Raw genomic sequence first — 14,644 nt, 5'->3', positions numbered from 1 at the left:
GACTGATAAGAGCACCTGTTAGGCCTGAGTGGTCTGTTAGATAATGAATTATCTATCATGCAGGCTATATTGGCATTCGTTTAGTGCGGTAGGCCTTATTAGGTGGCTGCGTATATCCAAACTGATAATCATTATAAGCCTATAGTGTTGTTGCATGGGTAATGGGGTTTGGATCTATATTGCACGTAATCTAATGCTTCACAGGGTGGCCCATGAATAAAATGCCTAACTTATCAACGTATGAACGGGTCAATTTAAAATGACATCCATAACAATGCAAACATGTAGGCCTATAGACTACTTAAGGCAAGTATCCCCAATTTAACTGTACGACAGATCTGAGGGTTCTTTGCAGCATCCAATTTGTGTATTTTCCGGGATATCATGCATTTCACATACTTTCTCAAAACATTCTGTAGGCATATAGAAGCTGCGTGTTCTAATGGATGTTGCGGGATAGCCAAGCACATATTAGAACATCTGTGCCAAGGCCTGGCATATCCAAGGCCCTGTGCGTCATGGCCTACTATAATCCAGCTATATCAGTGCCTGTATCGAGGTCTTGTAAATATATGGGGTCCATGGATGAGTTTCATGCGATTCTATAAAGGGTTATTATTGCTACACACATGACGATTCGGCAAATTAATAATCTAACTTGCTCCCTTGTGTTCTTACAACTTGGAGACGCATCACCTATGCGCTGTTTTGCGCACAGCTAATTCTACCCACATTCCTCGTATGCCTGCTACATGACAATCATAAGACAATATGAGGATATATGATGATGTACAATATAGCCTAATGTAGCCTACAGTTGCCTCAAGTAGGACATTTCCATTCACCGCTCAACATCATTGTAATTGCGGCTTGCCTCAGTGGTCATTCGGGTTTACATAAAAGCCTAATCAAATATAGGCTATAAATACATAAATACATTAACGAATGAATAGGTGGATAATTAAACATACGAATAATTAACTAAATAAATGATTAACTGAATAAATGTACTTCAACGCCGAATGCAACATTTGTTTGGTGCGGTATAGGCCTTATAGTTGTAGACCATCGACATACGGAATCATTACTATGATAAGCCTATAGGCTCGTGTCGTGTTGTGTTATCAACGTAATATGTGGCTTTTATTCATAGGCTACTGCCCGTGATGCTTCTCGGGATAGCCTATAAATGAATAGGCCTACAACATAACATTATATTATGACACAAATGGGTAAATTCACAGACACATCCAAAGCAATGCCGACATTATTTCGTGATTAGGCTACGGTGGCGATTGATTCCGTTTAAACTGTGTGACACATTGGAGGGTTTCTTGCAGCGACCGATGTATTTATTATTCAATATGTCATGTGTTTCGTAGACTTTCCCGAGTTTCATCTCTCTGCCATCGGAGTCGCGTTTTCCCCTTTCTCCAGAAACGTACTTATCGTAGTTAAAGGAGGGTCGAAGTGTGCGTAGAGTTACGCACACCTTCCGCCAACTTATCGCTCAGCTCGTTTTTTATAAATACCGAAAGTTGCGTAGAAAGTTGCTCAGCATGAGTTACGCACGCTTTTGTACTAACGCAACGTTTATAAATGAGGCCCCTGGTCAGAGTGATGGGGGTCAGAGTGATGGGGGCCTGGTCAGAGTGATGGGGGCCTGGTCAGAGTGATGGGGGGCCTGGTGGTGGAGGAAGGTACGGAGGCGGGGGGTGATTGTTCAGACAGGCAGAGTCTGCCTTCTGTCTCCCGCATCGTTCACTCCCAAGCGGCCAACTCATCTGGCCATATGGCAGCCTGCGAGCCCAGCTAGTGATGAACTCGGACAGAGAGATGGACAGGGAGGAGGGGGAGAGAGAAGGAGAGAGAGAGAGAGAGAGAGAGAGAGAGGCAAGGGAGGGAGAGAGAGAGAGAGAGGACATCATATTATGACCCAGTGTTCTGTAGTAAGCTTCCGGGCAGATGCGTGCCTGACATTTTGCCGGGGGGGGGGGGGGGCGGGGGGGTAAGCCGAATTCTGGTCAGCCCGTACCTTGTTAAAAGATAAAAATAAAACGCCAAGCCCTTTGTTCTGAGTCACTTCCACTCTTGTCTCGATAGCCTCCGAGCCTGTACTGAGAAAGGCAGACATCATGCTATATTTGTCAGCGGGGGCTGAGATAAGGCTGAGCGCAGCTTTGCTCCCCTTCACTTCAGCTGAGCGGGGCTACAAAGCAGGAGGTGATTGGCCTGTCAGAGTGACCCGGCATGGTGGAGAGGATGCTGGCTAGCGGTGCCTGCTCTTCTCGAAGCATAAGCTACAGTATGTTACACAACAACACACGCAGGCAGGCAGACAGGAAGGTCAGGTTACATTGGTAAGAGTTTTTTATCCAGTCAACTGGAAATAACATCAAGCCGCTCTCAAGAGACTGCTTGTACCCCCAGCTGGAAGTCATTCAGGAGGGGAGGTGGCTACAGAGGACATCTCTAGCTGGTGATTTGCTCGACTCAAGGGATATCAGAGCCCACCCAGCGTCTGAGGCAGCAGACCTCTCCCTGCTGACACCTCATGGTATCACCTCCACACACACACACACACACACACACACATACACACACAGCAGAGCAGAGTCGGCCCACACAGACAGATCGCCAGTCTCCCTCCCAGGGTCAACCCTGGACATGGGTGAGCTGAGTAAGGTTAGTGTTGACTTTCGTTGTCTTTTATTATTGTCCTTCTTAAGGCCTGCGTTGTGTTTTGATTTCAATAAAAGACGGCACCCCAATCTCACGAAATACCACACAGTCCAGTGTCTCCTTGTTCTGATGTATCCCAAATGAATCTCTCAAACATGGGATTTGAGCGACAATCAAAAGCTGTTTATTTACAGAAGGTTAAACATACAAAAGATGATGGGATATAGTCTAATGTACAGCTGACCGATCTGCATGGCTGTCTGGACTCAAATCAAAGCATATGCAAACTGAACAGTGGTTTTGACCCTTAGAGAGGGGGGGGGTGTTCCACACACCCCTTCTCCCTTCTAGAAAAAACTGTCTCTCTGGTCTTCAAAATACGGCCTTGCAACCAAGAAAGGCTACAGCGCTTTGGCGCCCAAGTATCTAAACAGTTGGTGTTTTTGCACCACTGAGAGAATGTCACCCTTGGCCTATGTAGCATGTAAATCTATCGAGAGGGAGACATGTCCCCTGCCTAGAACCCCCCCCCCCCCCCCCCCCTGGGTATCGTAGTGACCCCCTGCCGTGACCTCCTTTTCCAGGAACCCTCGGACAGCCACACAGGAGCCACATACACATAATTAGAAACAGCTTATACAGTGATCAGATTGACATTTCTCTGATAACAGCCAGTTTCATCATTAGTGTACATAGAGTAGTGTACTTCTGAATCCCTGCTTCTCTATTTCTCTTTGTTGTCTTTTTCTTTTAAGATGTGAAACAGAGGAAGAGAGAGACGTTTGACTTTCGGGCTTAAGGTCACTCAAAGTTCGAAGGTCACAGAAATCGCCGCGTTCCTCTCCCAGCCGGTCCAGATGTGATTGGACGGTTTTGGTGTCGGAGAGAGAAAGAGCCATGTACAGTACAGTATTCTCAAAACTGGTGATTTTCATGGAATGTGTGTGTTCTGGGGGGAGAGAACCCTTTTTTTTAAGAGGATGTGTAGGCAATAAAATAGATAAGGAATGGTTGAGAGGGACTGATGATTATGTGATTTTGGGGTTTGGTAGGCTATATCTGTGTCACTGGACCACACCTCGTATTTCTTTGTTTCCGGTGCTCTGGAGGTCAGACCTGTAAGCTACCAATTAAAACTCCCTAAATGTGAGTTTGGTCTGTGGAATACCTCTTCAAAGATTGACGAGAAACCATGAAACTACAGAACTAGACTTTTGAGATCAAGAAATAATCCTCGACGGCAGCCGTGCACTGTGAATGCTTTCACCACCACCATGCAGGGCTAAGCGTCTGACTGCTAATTAAAAATCCTTGACGAAATTAAACGTGTTAAATATCAGCTCGTCAGGGCCATATCACATCTTAATTAGAAATCATGAGGCTTGGGCAGGCACACGAATCACCTTAACGACCCTTGACGCGCGCAAGCAAATTAAAACACAGCCGTGATTATGTTAGTCACTCTCTTCATGCGAGGAATGCGTTTTCAGAGGGATTGTGGATGTAACCAATGTGTAGTGTTTTCTTTGGATATTTTGTATTAGTATTTACTTGGGTAAAGAGTGGCGTCAGCTAGCACTTCCTCTTCCTGCAGAGTTTGACCTCTATAACATTGAGCCAGCCCCGGTTGGTAGAGTTTGACCAACACTGACTCAGCCCCGATCAGTAAAGTTTGACCTCTATAACACTGACCCAGCCACAGTCAGTAGAGTTTGACCAACACTGACCCAGCCCTGGTTAGCCCAATATAGCGCTCTCTCTCAATTCATATTGGTGGGAAGGTCCATCCAGTTCCAGCAGGGGGCCCCAGACATCCCTTTCCCTGGCAGCACCAACCAGCTCTGCCTGGGGAATCTTTAGCCGCTCCCAGGCCAGTGCGGAGATGTTATCCCGCCACCTAGTCCTGGGTCTACCCCGCGGCCTCCTTCCAGGTGGACACACCTGGAACACCTCCCTAGGGAGGCGCCCAGGAGACATCCTCACTGGATGCCCGAACCACCTCAACTGACTCCTTTCGACACAAAGGAGCAGCGGCTCTACTCCGAGTCTCTCCCGGATGACTGAACTTCTCACCCGATCTCTCAGGGAGACCCCAGCAACCCTCCGGAGAAAACTCATTTCGGCCGCTTGTATCCGTGATCTCGTTCTTTCAGTCATGACCCATGACCCATCCTTCATGACCATAGGTGAGGGTGGGGACGAAGATAGACCGGTAGATCGAGAGCTTTGCCTTTTGGCTCAGCTCTCTTTTCATCACAACAGTGCGGTAAAGTGACTGCAGAACCGCACAAGCTGCTCCAATTCTCCGGCCAAGCTCCCTCTCCATGGTTCCCTCACTCGTGAACAAGACCCCCAGATACTTGAACTCCTTCACTTGGGGTAAGGACTCATTTCCTATTCGGAGCGAACAGACCACCGGTTTCCTGCTGAGAACCATGGCCTCAGATTTAGAAGTGCTGATTCTCATCCCAGCCGCTTCACACTCAAACCTATCCAGAGAGTGCTGGAGGTCACAGGCAGATGATGCCATCAGGACCACATCATCTGCAAATAGCAGCGACGTGCAGCCCCCAGCTCACCGAACTGCAAACCCACCTCCGCACAACTACGCCTCGATATCCTGTCCATGAAAATCACAAACAGAATTGGTGACAAAGCGCAGCCCTGGCGGAGGCCAACCCCCAATGGAAGACGACTTACTGCCGAGGACACAGACACAGCTCTTGCTCTGGGTGTACAGGGATTGCATGGCCCTAAGTAGGGATTCCCTCACCCCATACTCCCACATAACACTCCACAAGACCTCTCGAGGGACCCGGTCATAAGCCTTCTCCAAGTCCACAAAACACATGTAGACAGGTTGGCCAAACTCCCAAGCCCCCTCCAAGATCCTTGCGAGAGTGAAGAGCTGGTCGGAGTTTCCATGACCAGGACGAAATTCGCATTGTTCGATCAGAGGTTCAACTATCGGCTGGACCTTCCTTTCCAGCACCTTGGAGTACACTTTCCCTGGGAGGCTGAGTAATGTGATGCCTCTATAATTGGCACACACCCTCTGGTCCCCTTTTTTAAATATTGGGACCACCACCCCAGTCTGCCACTCCTTTGGCACTGACCCGGACTTCCAAGCAATGTTAAAAAGGCGTGTCAACCAAGACAGCACCTCAACACCCAGCGCCTTCAGCATTTCTGGATGGATCTCATCAGTCCCTGGGGCTTTGCCACTGTGGAGTTGTTTGACTACCTCAGTGACCTCCTCCAGGGAGATTGACGATGACCCCCCATCATCTTCTGGCTCTGCCTCGATCGTAGAGGGTGGATAAGTCGGGTTCAGGAGTTCCTCAAAGTGCTCCTTCCAATGCTCAACAACCTCCTCAGTTGAGGTCAGCAGTGCCCCTTCCTTGCTGTATACAGCTTGAATGGTCCCCCGCTTTCCCTTCCTGAGGTGTCTGATGGTCTTCCAGAAACACTTTGGTGCCAACCGAAAGTCCTTCTCCATGGTTTCTCTGAACTCCTCCCACACCCGCTGCTTTGCCTTGGTCACGCCTGAAGCCGCAGCCCTCCGGGCCAGTCGATACTCTGCAACTGCTTCTGGAGTCCCCCGGGCAAACATATCCCGAAAGGCCTCCTTCTTCAGTCGGACGGCTTCCCTGACCACCGCTGTCCACCACGATGTCCTAGGGTTACCGCCCCTTGAGGTACCTATGGCCCTCAGGCCGCAGCTCCCAGCCGCAGCTTCAGCAATGGAGGCTTTGAACACTGACCACTGATGCTCGATGTCCCCAACCTCCACAGGGATGCCAAAGAAGCTCCGCCGGAGGTGGCAATTGAAATCTCTCCGGACAGGCTCTTCCTCCAGACGTTCCCAGTTCACCCTCACTACACGCTTGGGTTTTCCAGGTCTGTCCAGAGGTTTCCCCGCCATCGAAACCAGCTCACCACCAGATGGTGATCAGTGGACAGCTCTGCCCCTCTCTTTACCCGAGTGTCCAAAACACATGGCCTCAGATCGGATGATACGATAACAAAATCTATCATCAATCGTCGGCCTAAGGTGTTCTGATGCCAGGTGTACTTGTGGGCATCCTTGTGTTCGAACATGGTGTTTGTTATGGACAAACCGTGACTAGCACAGAAGTCCAACAACAAAACACCACTCAGGTTCAGATCGTGGTGGCCATGCCTCCCAATCACGCCCCTCCAAGTTTCTCCATCATTGCCCACGTGTGCATTGAAGTCCCCCAATAGGACGGTGGAGTCCCCTGCAGGACCCCTAAATAGGACTCCACTTAGGGTCTGCAGGAAGGCTGAGTACTCTGAACTGCTGTTTGGTGCATAAGCACAAACCACAGTTAGAGTCCCCCCGCCCCCACAGTCCTAAGGCGCAGGGAGGCGACCCTCTCGTCCACTGGGGTGAACTCCAGCACAGAGGCGCTCAGCTGGGGGCTAGCTAGTATAGCCAAACCTGCCTTACGCCTCATACCGTGAGCAACTCCGGAGAAGAACAGGGTCCAACCCCTATCCAGGAGTTTGGTTCCAGCGCCGGTGCTGTGCGTGGAGGTTAGCCCCACCAGGTGTAATTGGTATCGCTCCACCTCCCTCACAAGCTCCGGCTCCTTCCCCCGCAGCGAGGTCACGTTCCATGTCCCCAGAGCCAGTCTCTGCCGCTCGGGTCCGGTCCGTTGGTGCCCACCGCTTTCACCACCACCTAGTTGGCAGCGCACCCGACCCCGACTAGAAGTGATTAGTCCACAAACACGTAAAGATCAGTAAGTGTTCAGTGATTAACACCGTCTTAACAGATTTGGCTGCTCTCATGAGAAAGAATGTCACATGTAAAGGTCAGACCTAACGGTGGATTACTGCGCAGAACAAACGCCCTTCTGGCATTGGGAGGAAGAAATAACACGTCTGTGTAACACAATAGATCTATTCAACCTCCCTGCCCTGGACTACTGCAATACCGTTGTTGTTGTTGTTGTTGAGATTGTATTGAATTGAATTTCAGGGTTAGCAAACTCAGAGTGGAACAACCCCCTGGAATACCCCCTTAGTCATTGGCTCACAACTCAAGTCTGTCCAAAAAGGCCTTATCTATAACAACACATCTGATTACTGGGACATTAAACAGATAAAACAGTGAGCTGTCTCCTCCAGTAGACACCTGAGTAAACACTGAGTCATAGCGGATGGGGGGAGGGCGGGGAGGAGAGGAATAGAGAGGGGAGGGGAGGAGAGAAGGGAAGGAAAGAGAGGAGAGGGGAGGATAGGAGAGGAGAGATGGGAAGAGAGGGGAGGAGAGAAGAGAAGGGAGGGGAGGAGTGAAGAGGGGTGTATAGGAGAGGAGAGAAGGGAAGGGAGGAGTGGAGAAGGGAAGGGAAGAGAGGTGAGAGGAAAGGAGGACAGAAGGGAAGAGGAGTGGAGAGGAGAAGAGAGGGGGTAATGTTGTCAGAGAGGCAGCCGAGTGTCTGAGTCAGAAGGTTAATCTGTCCTATTAGAACAGCTCTAATGGAATGACAACATCACAAGAAGGGGGCGCTATATACTGAAGGCATGTCCTTCACTCTGACACCCAATTACTGTACATCAATCCTGAGAGACGGACAGCCATTTGGGACAAAAAGCCTGATAATTGTTTAAAAGTCAATAAGGCTCTTGGGTGAGTCTGCCTGCCTTGGGGGCTGTGCTGAGGAGCCTAACGGGTACGTGTGTCTCCTCTTAGGACAGCCAGGTCTATAGAGGGGTAACGAGACAAATAGCAGACAAAACAGAGGTCAAGCCGCCACCTGACAGGAAGGCCTCGTCAGTCTGGTCACCTGACAGGAAGGCCTCGTCAGTCTGCTTCTGTCCACAACGTCACAGCCTCTCGCCCTGTCGCTCAGAACAGCCTGTCACATTTACTGAGGGGCGGAAAGAAAAGAGGAAAGAGGTAAGCCAACAGCGAGTCAGAAAGACCTTCTCCTCATCCCTGGATTCACCATCCTGAAAGCTGCCATTCGTTTGAAGGACGTTTACAGTCTCAGATCCACAGACAGTCACTGTTTAAGAGAGTGTTTGGTCTGAATGCCAAACTGCATCGACGAAAGTGCAGCAACACAAATCATACTCTGGTACCAATTTGGTCTGATTAAATTCCTAGTCTTGCACTGCAGAATGTATCAGAAGAACTCATCCCAGTCTAGCCCAGTACACTGTAGTTCCTCTATCTATGGTATGAGACTGGTTCTATGCGGCCATGAATGATGGATGGGTTTGATGTTGAACGCCTCATTAATAAAGGCTGCTCTGCTGGCTAAACAGGCCTGCGCTCCACAACATTCTGTTTTAGTACCACTTCATCTGTGAAGATCTACACTCCAGGTTGACCAATTAAAACCACGGCTATAAAAACTACACCATTCAGTACTCAGCATCAGATTTGTTATCTATCTGGAAGAGAGGGGGGGGACTAGACAGAACAAGAGAAGGCAGGAGGGGGGGAGAGAGAGAGGGACAGATACTGTAGGAGAGAGTCAGAGAGAAAGTGAGACAAAGGAGAGAGAGATTAGGGAGAGAGAGAGAACGAGTAAGAGAGAGAGATAGTCAAGACAAGGTTTATTCGTCACATACCACATCACACAGGTACAATGAGCAGTTAAATGGTTTTTCGTCAGCTACCAGATTGTGCTTCACTAAGATAAGTAAAGGAAAAGAAGAAATATATGTTCAGTCACAATAATAATAATAATAATAATAATAATAATAATAATAATAATAATAATAATAATAATAATAATAATAATACAACTTATAATATCTACAACAGAGATGCATGGCTTTCATGGTAAACAATGCAGCTTTTAAACAGGAATATGTACAACAGTGCAATAATTCTATAATGCTGTCTAGTGGTCAGATGTAACATGGCCTTCATAAGGACATGAGGATACAGAGAGAGAGAGAGAGAGAGAGAGAGAGAGAGAGAGAGAGAGAAAGCGAGAGGGAGGGAGAGAGAGAGAAAGAGAGAGGGAGAGAGAGAGAAAGAGAGAGAGAACATGCCTGAGCCAGCATGTCCCTAAAGAAGGAACATCGCTCTATAAGGGACGAGGTGATGGTAAATTAGCTGCGGAACATTGTTCAATTATCATGCTATATTTACCTTACAAGAGACACCTACTGTACCTCACTGGACAGTAAAACACCGCAGTCCATATTCTTGCCTTTTGATAATATAGACTTGTCAAAGTCTGGCGAATAAGATTGAGCCCAGCCAAGAGTGAGTATACTGTAGTAAGTAATCAACATTATCATATCAGGAAGAGAGAGAGAGAGAGAGAAGGAGAGATGGTCCTATGGAAGATCTTACCATCTCCACCAGCAATTAGTGGCTAGCACTAGCAGAGGAGAGGCGTTGGGAAGCTCAGAGGCCGTGGATGGCAGATATCGTTATTTTTATCATTTTCGTCTCTCTCCATCTCCGGGGAGTCGTTGTGCTGTTTATTAAGGTCCCCAGCCTCCACCTCAGCCTCTCTGCCTCAGCCTCTCCCAGCCTCTCCTCTCCAGTGCTCTAATGAGGGCCGCAGAGAGAGAGAGAGAGAGAGAGAGAGAGAGGAAGAGAGAGCAGGCCAGATATGCAGGGGCTCCTACATCAGAATTGACTGGTATCAAGCAGCAATATTTGGCATTCCAGATAGCAGCTCATGCTGCAACTGCTCATCATTAGCCTGCTACACCGTCCTAAATCCTAGATTTAGTCTCATTTCTGTTCAGAGCTCTGCAGTTGTTCACCCGGGGCCACACAGGGATAGGACGACCTCCAGCAGGCCAGGCAGAGACGACTTCTGGAGCATCATCAGTTATTACTGTATTATCATTACCAACACTAACATACCTGTACTGCAGCGATCATGACAGTAATCTACATGTATGCGCCTCAATCATTTGGTAGTCCCCTATCCAGATGATTCGGGGAGCTGAGTTGATTTCTCCAGCGTTAAAAAAAAAAAGGAAAAAGTCAAAAAAGATCCAAGTAGTGAGTAGAAATCACGATTTACTGTACCTGCAGTTGCTGAATAACAGCTAAGTGCTATTAGTGCAGGAAAATATTCTATACCTAGGGAACTCAAAGACTGACCCTGAGTCTGGTTAGAGTGAATCACACTTTTTCTAACAGTCTGGTGCTGATGCCACAGAAGGTGCTATCAATAAGATTTTTCTCAACATTTCTCAGTAGGCAACGCAGGGGAAATTGAAATACAGTGTTTAAAGCACCAACTGAGAGTTGTAAATTAGTCCAGTGAAGGATTCATGAGATAGTTTAGAAATCCGCCAGGACTCTTCAATCTCCAAGAGCAAAAACAAGCGTCAGCCATGCAGAGAGAAGGAGAGAAAAAGACCACAGATGGGCAGCAAACACACCTGAGAGATCCCACACACAATCTGCTGCTGTTTTCGAAAGAACTACAGTCACTATATTAACATAAAGCCACAAAACTTCAGAACTGCAGTTTCCACATTAAATGTTCCATATCAAAAGTGTTCCACACTGAATGAAGATACACTACCACACAAAAAAGTGGAAGATACGGTTCCCAAAAAGGCAGTAGTCCGAAATATAAAGAAAAAATAATTATTTTATGCCTAACATATGCAACCTTTAGGTTACAGCGACCTCGCTAGGCTTTTGGAACACACACAGGCAGGTACATGCAGACCACTTTCACTTTTGAGTACTAAACTCTTCTTCAGGCAACAATGATAAGCGTGTGGAATCCTGTTCGACATACAGGTGCATCTCAGAAAATTAGAATATTGTGGAAAGTTATTTTCCGTTATTTAATTCAAAAAGTGAAACTTTCATATATTATAGATTCATTCACATGTACTGAAATATTTCAAGGCTGATTGCCTCCATGCCACATGTTGATGCAGTAATTTGTGCAAAAGGAGCCCCCACCAAGTATTGAGTGTATAAAATGAACATACCGAACATACTGTACAATCATAAAGATTAAAACAAAAAAGGCTTGAAATATTTAACTTTGTGTAATGGATCTAGAATACATGAGAGATTTCACTGTTTCACTGTTGTTCACTGTTTAAATTAAATTATGTAAAATAATGGACTTTTTCACAATATTAAAATTTTCTGAGATGCACATGTATAAGAGTATGGGGAGGGTTCACATCATGATTAGTTCCTCATAGGCAGGTGTGGTAGAGGGTTAGGGTGGTCTGTGACATGTCCCCTCCCCACCCTTTAATATATCAGACATGATTCCACTCGCTTACCATTGCTGCCTAAAAGAGTTTAGTATTCGAAACGCGTTGCAAGTGGTTTGCATCTACAGTACTAATTAAACCTGTGTGTAATTCAAAAGCCTAGCGAGAACACTGTAACCTTAAGTGTGCGTATTTTAGACATTTTTGCATTACATTACTGTATACAGTGGCTTCCCCCTTCATTTATTTATATCCATATCAAAAGTGAACAGCAGACATTGTTTATTGTTTTGGTGTCCTAGTCAGTTGGAAACGTTGTGAAACACAAAATTCTTGTTTGATCCTTCTTAAGGTGGTAGCAAATATAGATCAATGGCAGTAGAAATGTCTCACTCACGCACACACACACACACGCATACACACACAATCTGCTTTGTGTATCATCGGTACACAGATCACAGTGGCCAGACTGTGTTAATCCTGTAGAAGTGGAGGGGAGCAGCATCATGTCCTGCAGAACATTAGTTCTAGTTGAACCTGTGTGTGGTCTTGTTCTTCTCCAAAGCAATGGTCTTAAGTTAGCATGTCCTATTAGACCCCAGAGAAGGGAAGGCAGAGTAGTTCTGTGAATTTGTTGTTGTTGTTGTTGTAGTAGTAGTAGTAGTAGTAGTAGTAGTAGTAGTAGTAGTAGTAGTAGTAGTAGTAGAAGTAGTAGTAGTAGTAGTACATTAATCTAGCTAACTGCTGATCTCCCAGCACTGCATCCCCAGACTAAAGTTTTAGCCACCGCAGTAATTGACTGCCATCTTGGAACTGGCAACTGGGAATGATCAATTTCACGGGGGAGGTGACTGACTGCACATTGTGGGAGTGTGGCGAAAATGACTGGCTACTGTATGTAACAGGTTTCTGATCCGATATTTGCCAGATGAATACATCCAGCAGCCCAAAGAAATAGTCCAAATAAGAACCTAACTTTGGTGTCTGTGTGTGGGCTTTTAATGTCTGAAATATAAGCCTAAATTAATACATCACTTTGAAAACCCACTTTGCCTCATGTTTAATTTAACGGGGCTGCAGACAAAGATGTTTCTCTAATGAGGATTGTGACTGGGCTTACAAGGCCCCCTACGCCCCATCTGTCCATTTACAATTTACCATTTACTGCAACAAAGCTTACCTTGCTTTTGATCAGCTGACATGGATCACTGAGAGAACATTGTGCTTTCAAGCACCTCATGGAAAGAGTCATTTCAACCCCCCCCCCCCCACACACACACACACACACTGGTTGGTTTAGGGTTAATTAAAGTTCTTTCCTGAGCTTCTTTGGAAAAAGATAAGACTCTACAAGCTAATCATTACAGTTTGCATATTCAAACACCAAGTATGATTCTGTTCTGTAATATTCATTTGCATTCTTCCTGATTCCCTGCAGCTTTCGTTCGGCAGGATCACTGCCCAGTCCTGCTGAGGCATCAGAAAACAGACGGGCTGATCGTGAGTCTGACGCGCCACTCCCCAGGCGAGCCTGTCAACACGCCAGCACCGCCTCCCCTGACTGTAGCCTGCCACAGCCAGGGAGAGAGGGGTGAGAAGGAGGAGAAGGGGAGGAGGAGGAGGAGATAGAGGAGGTGAGGGAGACGGCCTGTCGCGCCCACAGAAGGGAGCTGTCTGTCAGAGGGTGTGTGAGAGTGGGGCATTAACATCTTGGCCCCGCCAAGACATTCTGCATGTGTACGTAACTGTAAGGGGGCTGTAAGGGGGGGGGGGGGGTAGAATGATGCCAAGGGCCCTGCACTGACAGGTGCCCCCATAAACCACTATTATATTATTATTATTATTATTATTATTATTATTATTATTGTTGTAGTTGTTATTGTTATCATAGTGTCTAGGTTTGGGGGGGCAAATATTATATTATTTCAAAGGCTCAACATTTCTAGCCTAACCCTTGCCTCAGCCCCCCCGGCCCTCCCAATCCCAGAGCCGATTTATGAGGTATTCAGGGTCGAGCATTACCCTACGAAAATTCACACCTGAATCATGACGAAACCGGCACTTCTACATTAGCTTTGAAAAATGTCTGTTGGCCTGCCCAAAAAGAGTCACCCCACAACTGGTCCTGCATTCCTTCAGACCCCCCCTCCTGTCTGCCCCCTCACCTGAGCCGGTCCTCCTCCTTCTTCCTCAGCTTCATGTCTCGCTGCACCACCTTCAGGACGTGGTCAGCCTCGCTGTCCGTCAGGCCCGACAGGTCCAGCCTCCGCCCCATCTCTCCTGACAGCGCCAGCTCCGCGGGGGGGTGGGGGGAGGATCTGATACTGGGGGGAAGGGGGGGGGCAGAGGGCACTCAGGGGGCCGTGGCTGGGACGACCCTGCAGAGAGGGAGGGAGGGAGGGGGCAGGGACGGAGGGGGGGCGGGAGGAGGAGAGAGAGGGAGGGAGTGATGGACATATTGGAAGGAAGTAGAGAGAGGGAGGTGGGAGAGAGAGAGAGAGAGAGAGAGAGGGGACAGGATGGAAAGCAGAGAAGGAGGGAGGGAGGGGGAGAAAGAGAAGGGGCGGGGAGTAGGGAGGGAAGGGAGAGGGAGGGATGGGGAGAGAGAGGGAGGAAGGAAGGAGGGGACAATTAACTCTGGTGGAGACAACATTGCACAGCGAGTGAGATGAGCGCGAGCGCATGGAGGATGATGATTCATAAGCCCAGAAAATTATCTGCTCTATTATTGACCAGGCGGACAAGAGCTCCTCTACTGTCC

General features: G+C 47.6%; 1 protein-coding gene across 1 annotated transcript in view; it reads right to left on the bottom strand.

The window, feature by feature from the left end:
* The window catches only part of myripb (myosin VIIA and Rab interacting protein b), a gene marked incomplete at both ends in the record, with an annotated part of 123,783 nt that extends 109,625 nt beyond the window's left edge, over positions 1-14,158 (bottom strand). Inside the window, one exon of the mRNA XM_084453568.1 lies at positions 14,049-14,158. Coding sequence (XP_084309694.1) covers positions 14,049-14,158 — 110 coding nt within the window. The remainder of the gene's footprint in view (positions 1-14,048) is intronic.
* Positions 14,159-14,644: the final 486 nt, after the last annotated feature.

The sequence above is a fragment of the Borostomias antarcticus genome (genome assembly GCF_949987555.1).
Source record: "Borostomias antarcticus genome assembly, chromosome: 2".
Lineage (NCBI taxonomy): Eukaryota > Metazoa > Chordata > Actinopteri > Stomiiformes > Stomiidae > Borostomias > Borostomias antarcticus.
The sequence above is the reverse complement of the archived record's forward strand: the minus strand, read 5'-3'. Positions and strand labels throughout refer to the sequence as shown.